The sequence below is a fragment of the Zalophus californianus genome, chromosome 2 (genome assembly GCF_009762305.2).
Source record: "Zalophus californianus isolate mZalCal1 chromosome 2, mZalCal1.pri.v2, whole genome shotgun sequence".
Lineage (NCBI taxonomy): Eukaryota > Metazoa > Chordata > Mammalia > Carnivora > Otariidae > Zalophus > Zalophus californianus.
Window position 1 is genome coordinate 63325990 of NC_045596.1, and position 15961 is coordinate 63341950.

Below are 15961 nucleotides of genomic sequence, written 5' to 3' on the forward strand. Positions count from 1 at the left end.
ACTTCACCCCCAGCCACAAGCGTTCTACAGTTAAACATCAGGGTCCTAAAAGATGAACATAGCCGGGGAACTTAACTTTTAATTTTAATACTCTACCAAGTGGAAAGAAAGACACTTAAAAGGCTAATGGTGGTAATGTCTGTGTGGTAGAATTACGGTTTTAATTTTCTTCTGTATATTTTTATAAATGTTTCAAGACTAATTATAATGAAAACGCATTTCCTTAGAATTAGGAAGTTATAAAACTGTTTTCATAGAGGTGTTGTATGTAAGGCCTGGGGAGGTTTGAAGATATTGGTGAAAAAGAATCTTCTCTCCCTCCTTGCACTCTCCTCCTTTTACTCCATAGGATTAAATAGCTGCACTTGAATTTATGGTAACTCATTGGAGGAGAATATAGAAATTATGGTATATCGCATTTCCTTTCTGATATTGTGTGTCTCTTTTTCATTAATTTCAAAAGTTTATTCATAGGATTTGCCTTGGGTAAAATTTATGAAGCTTATAAATATCCATCTAGGAGGCAGTGTTAATAGATTCACTACAATAGCGTTTATTGAACATCTGTTACAATAGAGATTCCTTGGGGCCTTAATAGATCAGTAAGTCCCATCCATCAAAGGGCCCTAATTAGGAAATGACCATGAAGACAATATGTGCAAGGCAGAATGAAATGTTATAAGCTGAGTGGAGGTGTTAGATGAAGGAACAAGGAAGAGAGACTTGAGCTGAACTTTGAAGGATAAGAAGAATTGCAGTAGGTGGCAGGTGGCAGTGTAGACAGAGAGAATCATATTGGCAAAGACACATGCCAGGGCGTGCAGTAGTTGAGAAACGAGAAACAAAGGACCTGCCTGGTGTGTTCATGGAGAGATGAAGTTGGAAAGAAGAAGCGTTTCTAAGATGTTGACTTGTTCAGAGTTGTGGCTGACAAAATTAACTTTCATGGGTTCTTAAAATTACAGTAAATAGTCCCTTCAGACTATGTGCATGTAGAAGTTTCTGTGTTATAAAGTAAGGATAAAATTGCCTTGGTTAATGATCATTGAAACGAGTGTTTTGAAATCCAGCCATTTTGTTGAAATCTTGAGTATATTAACATACGTTTCTGGGAACCACTTCTAGGAGCACTGAGACCTGGAAATGGCCCTGAGATTGTACTGGGTCAGGGGCCCTCTCAGCAGCCTCCACAGCAGCATCGAGTACTTCAGCAGCTACAGCAGGGAGACTGGAGATTGCAGCAACTTCACTTGCAGCATCGCCACCCGCCGCAGCAGCAGCTACTTCAGGACGCCTGTATGCAGCAGGTCATTCTCCAGTTACTTTAGATACGGAAGGAGTGTGGTGAAAGTCATGCGACTGTTGACTGTCAGGGAACTCCCTGTCAGATCACAGGCACCATGAACTCTAGATCCAAGTACACATTTGTCCAATTTCTGGATTGTGGAGGAATATGTATTTTACTTGCATTCTGTGAGATTCTTAAGAATATTCTGTTGAAAGAGGTTGCATCATGGCTTTATGAAGCAAAGAAATGTTCGGTCATTGGGCATTATGAATAAACATGGCAATTTATGATGAATGTTATCTTTTTCAGGTTATGTTTTCAGTTAAGAAACAGATTAATAATGTTATTGTTGGAAAGGTGATATTTAGGCTTTAGAAGTAACACTATCTTGGGTCTTTGTTCTAGTTTTTTTTTCTGCCTGGGTTGGGGTGTGTGTGTATGTGTATGTGTATGGAGGGGTGGCATTTAGAGTTGGAAGGGACATACGAAAACATGACCTTAAGTTGTCTTCTGTCCTTTGCCTTATCAGAACCTGCAAATTTCTAGTTTCATTAAACTATTTTAAATTTAATGACTTGTCACAATTGCCTTTGCATCATTTCCTGAAATGTTTTTGAGCCTAGTAAACGCATGGCACTACTCATGGGTGGCTCCCTCTTCTGGTCTTGACTAATAGACCCAGAGCAGAACATAGTTAAGTAGATGGTGCCATTGGATTGCTGGAAGGTGTCATTGAAGGGGAGATAGAAGAGATTGGGAATTTACTATGAGTCCTGCACACAAGTTACTTCAGGGGTTCTCATCAACTGGTAAATGTGTTTAGGTTTAGTTTTCTTCCAAGCGTCCTTAAACTGTGCTGGGAATGGTTTCAGTTGACTCTGTTATGTTTCACTGATAATTTTCAAACCAACGCCAATAAGCACATGTAAGTTATAGTCAGTTACAGACTATAGTTCTTTTACATTGGTGTTTGTATTACTAGTACTGAAGTCATTGTTATGATGGTCAGCTCAGTACTAACCCCCCCCAAACCAAAAAAACTGTGGCACAAAAAAGCATGCATAATATTGATGAATTTCTTTGTTTTTTCATTGTAGTATCAACAGGCAATGCAGCAGCAACAGATACTTCAACAACAGTTTTTAATGCATTCCATGTATCAGCCCCAACCTTCTGCATCACAGTATCCTACAATGGTAAGTGTTACATGATTTCTAGATATTTCTCTCTGAGAATACATTCCAGTGTTGGAATTCCCAGTATGAATGGTATTATTCAGAATTTAATTACTCAAATTCAACTCCGGTCGGTTAATTAACACATTTTTAACAAAGCCAGTGGTGTGTTCTAAAGCAGTTTGACATTGGTCTGAACCGTAACACCTGAATTTTGTACCTTGTAACTGATAGGTGGTATTTTTCTCTTACCTCATAATGTAAGGGAAATGATCTCTTTCCCATGGTCTTTTGTCATACGTCTCTTTCATTTGGCACATATCTGTTGAATAAAAAAAAGAAACCCAAAGAGAAATTGGCATTTGCTTCAGAAAATAGCGTGACCTTTTTTTTTTTTTTATAGCAACTGCTGTACTAGTGACTGTAAGCTACTCTCTTGTCTTTTTCTTAAACTATTCAAAGGAGGATTTTTGAATTCTGTCAAGTGAGCCTAACTTCACAACTTTTTTTTTTTTTTTGAGGTATAATTGACATAACATTCTGTTGGTTTCAGGGATACAACTGTAATGATTTGATAATTGTATATTTTGCAAATGATCACCATAATACATGCAGTTAACTTCTTAAATAGACTTATTTTTATCTTGCTATGACATTCTAGTCGTAAGCTGCTCCTTCCTATGTAAATTGTTCTTCAGGCTTCCGATTTTTCTGCCAGCGTAAAAAGGAAAGACCGTAGTAAATAGGTGTGATGCTGACTGTGCCTTAGTGACATTGGGCCCTGTTTTGTGTAATGGCATTTCTTGTTTCAGGTGCAGCAGTCCCAGCAGGCTTTCTTGCAGCAACAAATGCTAGCTCAGCATCAGCAATCCCAGCAACAGGCTTCACCTGCGTATCTTACCTCCCCTCAAGAGTTCCCGCCCGCCTTAGTTTCCTATACTTCATCACTTCCAGCTCAGGTTGGAACCACAGTGGACTCCTCTTACAGTGCCAATAGGCAAGTATTTTTCCAGTGAATGCTAAAGAAATGATTGTGGAAGTGGGTGTAAATGTGGAGTGGAGTCACTAAGTGGCTCCTGAATTGAGAGCCCATCTTTTTGCAAAATCCTCCCTTTTCTCTCACTAGTCCCCTCTGTCCTGGACCTGAGCATCCCTGTCCTTCCTTGCATTTCCATCAGTTAGGTCTGCTAATTGCTATTTGTAGGTGAGGCCTAGCAATATATCTAGCAGCATTTAAGGCTAAGGAAATGAGTGGCTTATATGTTAAGACATTCTTTGTAATTTAAATAGAAACAAAACCCTGATGGGTTACTTTAGTAGTTTAAAAAAATAATCCTTGTAGACAAGTTAATTTAATTTTGTCTACTTACATATTATTACTCTCAATTAATTTGATAACATTTATTCATAAAGTTTGTCTAATTTGGTCTAATTCAGAGAGGTACAAAAAATAGTAATGTGTCATTTGGTTCATTTTTAAGATAGTGCAAGCTTATTGCAACCATAGCCTAATATGTTTTGGATATTTAGATATGTTTTGTTAGTAGAGTTATTTTTCATGGATAATTCATATTGAAAACATTGCATACAGTAAAGAACTGTGGTAGAAATTTTCTCAAACTCGGATTTGAATTGGGGAGTGCTTAAGGATTTTGTAATGAAAAATCTGTTGACCATTATGAATATTTCGTAGTATTTTGAGATATGTAGGAGAAAGTAGCTATTAGAACTTTGATTATGGGAACACTAAAGAAGTTCTCATACAATATTATTTCAGGATATGAACATTAGCTGGGAAAAGGTATCTGCAAGCTTTGGTTAGGAGTTAGGCATGAGAAAAAGCAACATCAGTAGCATACTTATTCATTGAACGTGTCAAGAGAGGGATAAAATATACAGTTTGCTGTAGTACACCTCCCAGCCTGTGTGTGTATGTGTGTGAGAGAGAGAGAAGGGGAGGGAGGGAGAGAGGGAGGGAGGGAGGAAGGAAACAAATGGATTTATTGAAGTGTTTTCCTAAATCAAAAATTTAGAGGCATGAATTAGGACAAGTATGTCTAAGTGCAGAGCAGGGCATAAGATCAGAAGCTGGTTTAAAGATCCAGATTGCTATTTGCCAAATTATTTGTTGTTTGCCTACTCTAGTATTTCCAGGCTGGTTTGAAGGAGAGGTATTCAGGGGTTCTTAAGTTAAGAAATCTTTAGACTCTCACCTTCTCTTAAAAGCCAAGAGGCCTATTAGATAACTTTCATAAAACGAGTGGTTCCAGGCTCCAAACTATATAGACACTTAAAATGCCATGAATTATTTATTATGTAGAAAATAGCCCTCATCTAGTTTTAGCTAATTCATAAAGCACTCCTAACAGTTCATCTTTTCTTGGTAGCTGTATATATAGAGAATGCCTTTGTCAAAAGGAGAATTGTTGTGGTGTCTCAGCATCACCAGGACATAAGATCATCTTATTCAATAATGATTTTAGGGTGATACTGTTTGACATGGCAACTGATTATCACTTTAGGGCTATTCACTATGATAATCGTAATATTTATTGAGTGCTGATTTCTTTTTCTAGACACTGTTCTCTTTTTTTTCTTTTTGAAAAGATTTTATTTATTTATTTCACAGAGAGAGACACAGTGAGAGAGGGAACACAAGCAGGGGGAGTGGAAGAGGGAGAAGCAGGCTTCCCGCAGAGAAGGGAACCTGATGTGGGGCTTGATGCCAGGATGCTGGGATCATGACCTGAGCCGAAGGCAGATGCTTAATGACTGAGCCACCCAGGCACCCCTAGACACTGTTCTCTTTATATGTATTACATAATCTTCTCAGTAACCTTATGAGGTAGATACAGTTCCTCCTATTTTACAGATGAGGAAGCTGAGACAGAGAGGTTAAGGAACTTGCCCAAGGGTACACATCAAGTCAGTTCAAATCCCTGTCATCAATCTATGCCCTGATCTGCCATGTCCATAATGAAAGGATCTGATTTTCCAAGGTATTTAGAAAGTATGAACTAGGGCACTTTAGAATTTTCAATTCTAATGTTTTTTTCCTTCTTTTCCTCTCTTAATTATGACTATAGGTCAGTTGCTGATAAAGAGGCAGTTGCAAATATTACAAGTCAGAAGAACATCAGTAACCCACCTGATATGTCAGGGTGGAATCCTTTTGGAGAGGATAATTTCTCCAAGTTAACAGAAGAGGAACTGTTGGACAGAGAATTTGACCTTCTAAGATCAAGTAAGGGACACTTGAAGGCTTATTTTGCTTCACAGTAAAATAACAGCTCTATAATTATTCAGCAAGGCCAAAGACTGTTTTGAGGTGGTAAATAGAAAATTCTTTTTGCGCATTTGAGGGCAGAAATCAGGCCATCTTCTTTTACATATGCCATCAGACTATGTTGTGTGCATTAGAAATCGATTGCTTGGTAGTAGCTGTTAAACCCAAGATTGCTAATAACATGCTGATTCCTAACACTTAAATACTGCATATCTTTGAATGTTAAATTCAGAGTATCTCTAAAACATGGAAAGTTAATGTTCAAATGAAAAGGGAGACATCCGTATCTTGCTTACTAACCATTTTGCTGCTCTGTTTTCTTGCACACGCAGAAGATACTGTGGTTCTGAGATGCCCTTTGAAAGTGCCTGAAAGAAAACATGGGCTACTACATTATGTTAATGTTTTGTAATGCCCTTTTAATGAGTGCTGACATAAAAGGGCTGCTTTGTTGTCCTGATATGGCAAAAGTTAAATAAATTATTTTCCACTTTGAATCAGATATCTCAATGTTTTTACTTGGAATCATTGCCTTTTCTTAAACTACCTAATATATATGTCAAGCCTCACTACACGTATTTTAGAAAAGTTCTTTTTCGGAAAAGGGAAGTGTGGAATGTTTTGAGGAGGTTGCAAAATAGCAAAAAGCTCACTTCTGGAGTATGTAGATAATTTTCAGGTTTCAGAGGCTTGTACGTGTGTGTGTGCACAAAAGCGTGCATGTGCACGCATATCCAAGTGTGTTTTCCTGTTTTGCATGTGAAAAGAAGGTCCTAATGGTTCCTCATTATAGTTCCTAGCTTCTATTTTATTTTAGGTAACTGGCTTTATGAGAACAATTATTAGATGAATTGCTTTGTTCCCAAATGTTATATATTTTATGGAAAATTTATAAATGCCCTGAATTCATGTAAGAATAGTTGTTTGGGATTTAAATTTGTATTTTACATATTGGTTATATGACTATGAAAACTTAAGTTGATGATTAATACAGATAAACATGATTTTTGAACCTTTAATAAAGGTTTGTCAACTTTGGTAAAACCAAACTTACATCTTTTTATTAAAGAAAGTTTTTTTAAACCAAGACTTTTTTGTTTGGCATTTTTAGTATACCTTATGTTGAGTAGCCCCAAAAGCCAAGTTCTAAAAAAAGGAAGTAACGTATCTCTTTCTTTTGGGGGGGATGACAGGGTGACATAGGGGTTAACTAAATCAAAATAATTTATAGGGTTATTTTGAAAGCAAAAGGTAAAATTAAAATACTCATTTTAATGTGTTCTGACCAGGATCGTAACTGAGGGTTTGTTAAATCAGTATTTTCCACTCTTTGGGTAAAACTCGTCCTTTTTTTTTTTTCCCCCCATCAGTTTATGGAATGGGTAAAATATTCACATTATTTTGTACCTTATAAATAAAAATGTGTCATTCAAACTCCCTAGAATTTGTAATGACAACCAAGTTTTATTTACTTCGCATAGGGAAGAATAGCATATAAAATATTCATGTATATATAACTTCATAAAAATTGGGTTTAGCATGTAAAACTCTTAGCCAGCTATTTGCTTTCAAACTTCAAGGTCAGATAATATTTGTAATTTTTGTATGTATCTGTGCACACATGTATGCCAAAGAATTTAGACTTCATTGCATGTTAATTATGGAAAGATACTAAGTTCCAAATGAAAGTGCAGGAGGAGCTTATCTAAAGGTCAAACTCAGAGCAACTCAGCCATTTGGGAAAATGCCTAGATGGTCCCTGAGCTATTGAAATAATTTCACTGTCACAAGGCTGATGTACCTAAATTGGCATCTAGCACCAGAAAACATATGTGAATTCTCATCCTTGGCAATGCCACTTAACCAGGTTGTAATCTCAGTAAAGTAACTTAACTACTGTCTCACTTACTCACTTAGAAACTGGGTGTAGTGATGCTTGCTTATCTCATAAGGTGGTCAGGAAAATTAAATGAAATAATGTCTTGAAGGAGTCTGGGTACTCCACAAATGCCACTTCTCTGTTCTTCATCTTCTGTGTGTCTTTAGGCTCCAACTTGAGGTTATTGCCCTTGGACCAGCTTTTAAAAATTATATCTAAACTATCAGGTTTCTCTGCTGGCAATTAAAAAACCAGATTAGAAGGGGCTTTGTGGGCAAACAACATCAACAGCAGAAATGACATATGACAATAAGAAAGAAGATGGAAAGTGTCTGTCTTCTTAATAATTGATAGTCGTAATAATGGTGTTCATAAAAGGTGAAATCTTTAATAAAGTTTATAAAGAAATCATTAATATAGAGAGTATAGTTTAGAAGGATTTCTTTCCAAAGTGTTACCTAACTGTAATCTATTCAATTGTCTTTAACACCTCTTTCATTCACAAGCAATAAGGCATCTAATATTTGATCCACATGATAGGGGCTAAATTACCCTGCGGCATAAAAGACGTCTTTCAGAACCTTAAGAGTTTCCGTGGAAGACTAACATTGTAATGAAAATTAATTCTGGTTATTACTGGTTGGTTCCTTTGTCCTTAAAAACTTTTTCTAATATAAGTAAATTATTGATGCATGTGGAATAACAAATTTACCTTTTTTCTTAGCACAGATTTTATCAACAGTTTTCCAAAGTCTTTTCTAACATAACATATTTAGTTTGTGAAATGCTGTCTAGGGAGAAACTGAATACCTTTATGTATGGTCCTTAAAAATATAGGCATTGCCCATGTAGTGATTGTTCAGAATAGTACATTGCCATTGAGTTTTTATTTTTAAGATGGTACATGGTTATTTATTAAAATGAAAAAGGATATTCTGTCTAGGAAATATTTTACGTGTTTGAATATCCAAAAGGTGATTTAAAAATCATAATATATTTTGACATACTAGAATTCCAAAATAGTAGTAGTTGGTAACAAAAACTGCTTTTTAGTGATCTTCAAGAAAACAGTTGTTGATTCCATCCATATACCAGTTGGCAAAGAGATTTAACATATAAAATAAACCAAGTTCTTGCTTTTGCTTTCAGTGTAACTGAATATTATTTATGGTTCGGAATTTTTCACCTGTTCTACTTAAAATCAAAACACTAAATCAAAATTAAGCATTATTAATAAAGCTGATCTCAGTGACATTTTTAAAGTTTAAACTTGTATTTTTCTTTGTCTTTCGTATCAAAACATCCAGATTTGTATGTGAACTTTAGAAATCTTAACTGTGATAAAATTTAATACATTAAACACTAGATTACAGGTGTTTGCTTTGGGAAACTTTTTAACTTGTGTTCGTTCAAATAGTTGTGTAGCTTTGCATGTTAAAAGTAGTGCTTAATGGAATATTATTTTTTGTTGATGATGATTGTTTCTGTTTCAAACTGCATCACAACAACTAAAAGGAAGAATAGAAGAACCTAAAGACTGTGGCTGCTTTGCAAATTCTACTGAATGTGTTGTTTTTTTCCTATGAAGCCACAGAATGAAATAGATGTAAACATCTGTATTAGTTTGTTGTAAAGCATTAACTCTCACCATTTTAAGCTAATTCAGGTATATTGCTGTTTCTTCAATACAGAATAACAGAACTTTTCAAATAGAATAGTTTCAAAAGTATCAGATGAAGACTGTACTTACAAAATTTAGTCATTAGCCTTTTGGCTATTCAAGCCATTATCCATCCATAGAAGCTGCAGAATTAACTTATTAGAGTATTTTAATTTTCTGATGGTATTGTGGACTATACTTTGATTCTAGGATTTTTAAATCCTGTATTTTTTTGCCATGTGTATCAATTAAAAATCCTGAAAAGATATTGTCTTTATTCACCAACACAGTTCTTTTGGGAAGGCAGGAGGAGGTAAGTTTCTTAATATTGGACAAATCAAGCTTCAAGTTTTGTTCTAATGTGAACCAATTAATTGAAAATGTGAATTGAACAAAAAAGCTCAAGTTTTGTTCTAATGTGAAACCAGTTAAATTCATTTTAGGGGTGACTGTATTTGAAAAGTAGCTCTATATACCATTTCATTAGTTCTTAATAATAGGTAATTAATAATTTAAAAAATTAATACATGTATTTTGTATTTTGTGCCTTGGGACCCAGATTATCCTGTGAACTCTAGAAATCTAGGTGATTTAACAAAAAAACTCCATGGAAAAATTGATTCTGTGTTTTGTGGAACAGTGAGAACGTGATTCATTTTATAGCGAGTTTGACTTCCGTTTTGAAATAATTGGAGAAATGAACTTTGCCATAGAACAGTGTCTCCATATTTTAAATTATGGGACTCACCATTTAAAAAATGTTAGTTTATTCCTACATGACTACGTTTGTACTCTTGTCTTAACTACATGGTGCTGTTTATACATTTACATGAATTTACCATAAATTGATGGAGATAATATACCAGTGCATGAGGATTCAAAGAACCTTAGTAGTAACTGTGCATTTTTATATGCTGGGAACCACTGGTACAGTGCTGGTTTATAAACCTGGAGAGGATGTTAAAGTGTAGATTTCCAAACTCCTGCTCAGATAAATCTGATGCATTAGGTTTGTGGTAGGGCCCAGGTAGCTTCATTTTATACAGGAATTCTAGCAATTATGATGCAGATGGTTTAGAAAGGAAGTTTGGTCCTAATTTAGACCTAAGTACCCACCCACATAAACTGTCTTGATTTTCAAAAACCAGGGATCTTGGATATTGATATGCTGTGGCTATCACTCTGAGATAGTCTGTTTCATTTGTCCTTTCCCACTTCCTCTTTCCTTTGTCCTCACTCTGTGGTACGCCAAAATTTTCACTGTTAATCCATTCTAGTATTGGAACTCTTAAGTCTTGGAACTTTTGTTTGTGCATAAATCAGTTGTCAGATATGTTGCCCTAACAAAATATTTATCATTTATTATATTACCAGTGGAATTTTTTTTTTAAGATTTTATTGATTTGACAGAGAGAGAGAGACAGTGAGAGAGGGAACACAAGCAGGGGGGAGTGGGAGAAGGAGAAGCAGGCCTCCGATGTGGGGCTTGATCCCAGAACCCTGGGATCATGACCTGAACCAAAGGCAGATGCTCAATGACTGAGCCACCCAGGCACCCCTTACCAATGGAATTTTAGGTAAAATTTTAGATAACCCAAAGTTTCATGTGGATATTGCAGTTAGTTTTAGCCGTAAAAGCTGATAGTAGTGTCCATTGTCATAAAGATGTTTAAAGAATTGTCCATCGCAGTAATTAAGTGTATTTAGGATATTGCAGACTCTAGGGCCTCGCCTTCTCAAGATTGTGCTCCCTGACCCAGCAGTATCACATCACCTGGGAGCTTGTTGAAGTGCAGAATCTTAGAACCCATCCCAGAACTGTCCAGTCAGAATATGCATTTTAACAAATTCCCAGCTCACTGGAATGCACCTTCAGTTTGAGAAGCACTGTCCTAGGAGATTCCTGCTTTAACTTGGGGCTTTTTGCTTCATTCTGAAGTTACAAGTCATTTTTAGGGAGTTCTAGTTATATTTGGATTTTCTCTGCCTACACTGCAATGTTTTAGAACTCAAAAAAACCAGCGTAATTTCTGAAACCATAGAATGTCTTAAACATATGAAGGGTATAGTCTTGGGAATGCTTATAATTCCTGAAAAAAGCAGAATGGGTTCCTAATAGTATATGCTTGATTGCTAAGAATCAGAGGCTAGGAAGACGGGAAGACAGGTTACAAAATCGAGATGTTCCCAACTGATCAGGTGCCTACGATATGCTGTTTCAAAGCAAGGAAAAGTAATCCCTACTTAGGGAATTAGGAGACAGCAGCTCTCTTCTTCCTCACACACAACAAGCCTGCTTCTGCATGAGTTAGAGCCTTTGCTCTAGCTCTTCCCTTGTCTGGTGTGCTCTCCCCCAGGTATCCCTTTGCTGCCTCCTTGAAGTCTTTTCTCGCCTGGTACTGGTCGGAATCTCTCTGTTTATTACTGTGACTTGTGCCCACTCCCTTTAATTCCTTTTCCCCTGCATTACAGTTTTCTCTATAGCTTAATTTTTAACATTCTGTATATATTTCTCATTATACTCCTTGCTTTTTTTTGTTTGTTTTTCCATGCCAGCATATGAACTCCAAGAAGGCAAGACTCTGTTTTGTTTGATGTTGCCTGCCCATTGCTTAGAACAGTGCCTGGCACATGCTAGATCTCAGATATCCATTGGATAAAATAATAAACTCTATCATTAGGCTTTTAATGGTATGTGAATGATTTAATATGAGAAACGAACATCAATGTAATAGTCAATTACTTTTTATTGCTATTGAGAAATAAGATTTGCCTATTTTATGAACAAATGACCATTTGCAATATTTTTTCCATATGTTATTTTTTAGAGAAAGCCTGCCAAATATGTCTCTGTTTAGTAAGCTGGGTTTAAGTTCAGGTCCAGCTACGTTACAAGTTGAAGACAGCTGGGTATTTAAATAAACCAAGCTAAGTTATTTATTAGGTTAACTGTATTTGTGAAATCTAGCACAGAGATGATATTGTTAAGCTTGCCTTTGTAGCAACAGGTATCTATTAAACTCAGGACTACCCCCTAATACTTACGAAAATGAACCCTGACTGTAGTATTTTTCAAAAAGGCTGTTGGTTTGTTTAATTTTATTTATACTGTTACCTCTTTTTTTTTTTTTAATTTAAAGACCGTTTTTATTTTATTTTATTTTTTTGTTTTATCTTATTTTTGCAGACAGGCTCGAGGAGAGAGCATCCTCAGATAAGAATGTAGACCCACTTTCTGCTCCACATAACCATCCTCCAGAAGATCCTTTTGGTTCTGTTCCTTTCATTTCTCACTCAGGCAAGTTACATATGTAACATCATCATCATTAAAAAATACACTCAAGAACAGCAACAATAAAAATAACAACAACAAAAACCTTCTTAATATAAAGCCAAAGTAAGAATTAGGTGTTAGTTACAGAAAATAGAAAATTATTTTTACCTTTGCTATCCTGGTCTTCCTAATGTCATTCTTTCCATTGGGTTATTCAGGTGTGCCTTTTGCCAACATAGAAAAATGCTGATTTATACAATAGAACATAACTCGCTTTTTATCTTTATTGTTGGATACCAGTGAAACAAATTCATGCATGAAAATATCTCTCCTTTTTATACATTTAAAATACATTTGAAGATATTTTTATACTCAGCTTTTGCTTAAAAATCCTGTATTTTCCTAGTTTATACATGCTCTTTTGTAGTTGTTTAAAAAGTATTGATTTTGTATGTCACAATAATTTTGTGAATATCCTCGCTTTAATTTCTTCATTTTGCTTTAATTTCAATTTAGAATTTAAGTGTCGTTATTACCATTAAGAAATATCTGTAGTAACATTTTCTAAGTAATCACTCAGTAAACATTGTGAAAGATGCTAGGATGGAACGGGATCCCACTTTGGCATAAATCGTTTTGTGTGTGTTTGTGTTCCTAATGGAAAAAAATGAGTTTGATCATAGAAAAGGGAAATATGTTAGAAGAAATAGTGCCTTGATAGAAGGTAAATGTTTTGTTTACCATATTCAAAGTAACTATCAGCCACGTTCTTGCATTCTTTTCCTTGTATTTCTCACTCAAGCAAATTACGTATATGTAATAACATCATTGCTATCATTTAAAAAAATGCACACCAGTGAGAAAAAAGACACACCTTATAAACAAAAGAAAAGCTTATAAATGTAAGTTTAATAAGAAATAGGTGTTCAGGATTTCTGATGAATACATTGAGGCAGTGCTAATAGTTTTTCAGTATTTAGGTTTGCAGCACAATAATTAGGAGTTTCTACATATTTTCATGTTCTATATTTTACTCTTTGCCATTTATTGAAAACAGTGCATATTGTTGTCATTTTCTGCTTGCTTCTTTCAAATTATCTTTTTAATGAATGGCATGACGATGTTAATTGAGTGGGGGAAGACAGTTTACTGTTTCTATTTAATCTATACACATGCACTCCCTCACACCCCCAATAATAGTGCTATTACTTTTTTCAAACGAAGTGTAATATTTCAAAATGGTCATTTTAAGCTCTTAAGAACATAGGTATTGATCTGTTTGTGGCAGAAAATGGTTTCAGTACTGCTGGCTCTTTTTCGTACTCTAGAAGGAGTTATATAATCCTTTTCAGGTTTACATGTATCTATGTAACTTCTCGGTTCTTTAAGATTCCGAAAGAACCCTGGGAAAATGAAGATTGGAATCAGGGACTAGAGTAAGCCTCAAGTGTTCAATGTGTACATTTTTTGAATATGTAAATATTTGTCACTGCTGTGTTCTAGTAGACCATGGTTACATTTCCGTTTTCTATAAGGTTTTTCCTAGAGTTAATTATAATTACATTTATAAAAATGTTTTGTTCCTTTATTTTTATTATGTATCTGTCATTGATTCAACTACATTTAGAAGTATTAATTTCCTCCCATTTTAAGGTGGCTACCGTTTTAATTTTTACCTGGTTACATCTCTCATGGAGGTCTGCAGTCTTCATTGGTTGGTTTCTGTAACTGCCACCCACTTCTCATCCTCCTGTTTTCTTTTGCCCACCAGTCTTTTGGGAATTCCCGGATCTCCTCTCTTTTCTTTCTTGGTTTGTTAGTAGAGCAGCCCCTCTACTAGTTTCTTGAGAAAGTATGCGCAGGAGGAAAAGTTTTAACCTTTGCTGCCTAAAAATATCTTTTTTTCCTAACTGATATTTGATTGATAATTTGACAGGGTAAATAATTCTACATTGGATGTGATTTTCCCTGTGAATTTTTGAGGCATTACTTCATTGTATTCCAGCTTAAAAAAAAAAAAAGGCATCAATTAGAGGAATATTCCCTATGCCCCTAACTCTAGATCTCCATTCCCTCTATTATTTAGAGTCCAAAATACCTTTTCCCCCTATTTCTTTAACAGCTGCATGTACTCCAGAGTTGGTACAGTCAGCTGACCTACCTTAGTTTGTTCACATAGATGCATCTTTCTGATTTGTTTGGTGCCTTAGCTTATGCTATCACTTTTTCAGACTTTTCGGAAGCTTAAGTGAAGATAACATTTTGATAGACCATGTCTTAAATGATTCAAATCTAGCTTTTCCTCTTCTTGTTTTTAAACATTTCTTTATGGCCAAATTAAATTTTGTAAATAACCATTTATGCAGAAATCAAATAATTGTATCAAGAATGTGTGTGTTGCTGTATGTAAGGGTAATATCTTATTCCATAAGTTGATACTTTAATTATCATGGAATTGTATTTACCTTTTATGTCAGGTTACTAAACTGTTAGTAGAGTGGTATATCATAATTATAATACTATAATTCCAAAGCAACTTTGGAATTATAAAGTCCTGGGTATAAATCTTAGTTCTATCACAGATTAGCCATGCGATACTGGGTGTTGCCTAATTTCTTGGAGGGTTTCTTTATCTGAAACTGGGGATAATATTAGCTACTCGATGAGATTATTGAAAGAATTAAATAAGAGAACGTTACACAAAGCACGGCATTCTCGGTGTTGTTGCTTTTGTGGCTGCTGCTGGTAGTGCTGTTACATAATATTTTTACTATTTACTAAATTTCAAAATCTTTGTGTTAAATAAGTTGTAGCTGCTGTCCAGCTAGTAGTACTACAAAATTCCAGTAATAATAAGGTAGTATTCTCTTAACTACTGGTACCTTTAAATAAAATGTAGAATCTGTTTATGAAGCTTTTCACTACCAAGAACTGTTTTAATAGTGCTATTTCTATTTTTATTAAAGCATTAACTGTCAGTATTCACTACAATACACACATAAAAATCATATTAAAAGCATGGTGAATACCATGAAAACACACACTTTTCCCCATCAAACCCACATACTCTTCCTTCTCCCCAAGGCATCATTTTTTAAAAATTTTATTATGTTATGTTAATCACCATACATTACATCATTCGTTTTTGATGTAGTGTTCCATGATTCATTGTTTGCCTATAACACCCAGTGCTCCATGCAAAACATGCCCTCTTTAATACCCATCACCAGGCTAACCCATCCGCCTACCCCTCTCCCCTCTAGAATCCTCAGTTTGTTTCTCAGAGTCCATCGTCTCTCATGGTTCGTCTCCCCCTCCGATTCCCCCCCTCATTTTTCCCTTCCTGCTATCTTCTTTTTTTTTTAACATATAATGTATTATTTGTTTCAGAGGTACAGG

General features: G+C 35.3%; 1 protein-coding gene across 3 annotated transcripts in view; it reads left to right on the plus strand.

Annotated features, from left to right (window-relative positions):
• Nucleotides 1–15961, plus strand: part of BMP2K (BMP2 inducible kinase) — a 139501-nt gene that overhangs the window by 93813 nt on the left and 29727 nt on the right. For 2 of the 3 annotated variants that reach the window (XM_027600707.1, XM_027600706.2), the window contains exons 11-15: nucleotides 1126–1307; nucleotides 2386–2484; nucleotides 3276–3460; nucleotides 5550–5707; nucleotides 12476–12586. In XM_027600707.1, the coding sequence (XP_027456508.1) occupies nucleotides 1126–1307; nucleotides 2386–2484; nucleotides 3276–3460; nucleotides 5550–5707; nucleotides 12476–12586 (735 nt within the window). The remainder of the gene's footprint in view (nucleotides 1–1125; nucleotides 1308–2385; nucleotides 2485–3275; nucleotides 3461–5549; nucleotides 5708–12475; nucleotides 12587–15961) is intronic. The other variant, XM_027600708.2, reaches the window with a different exon arrangement.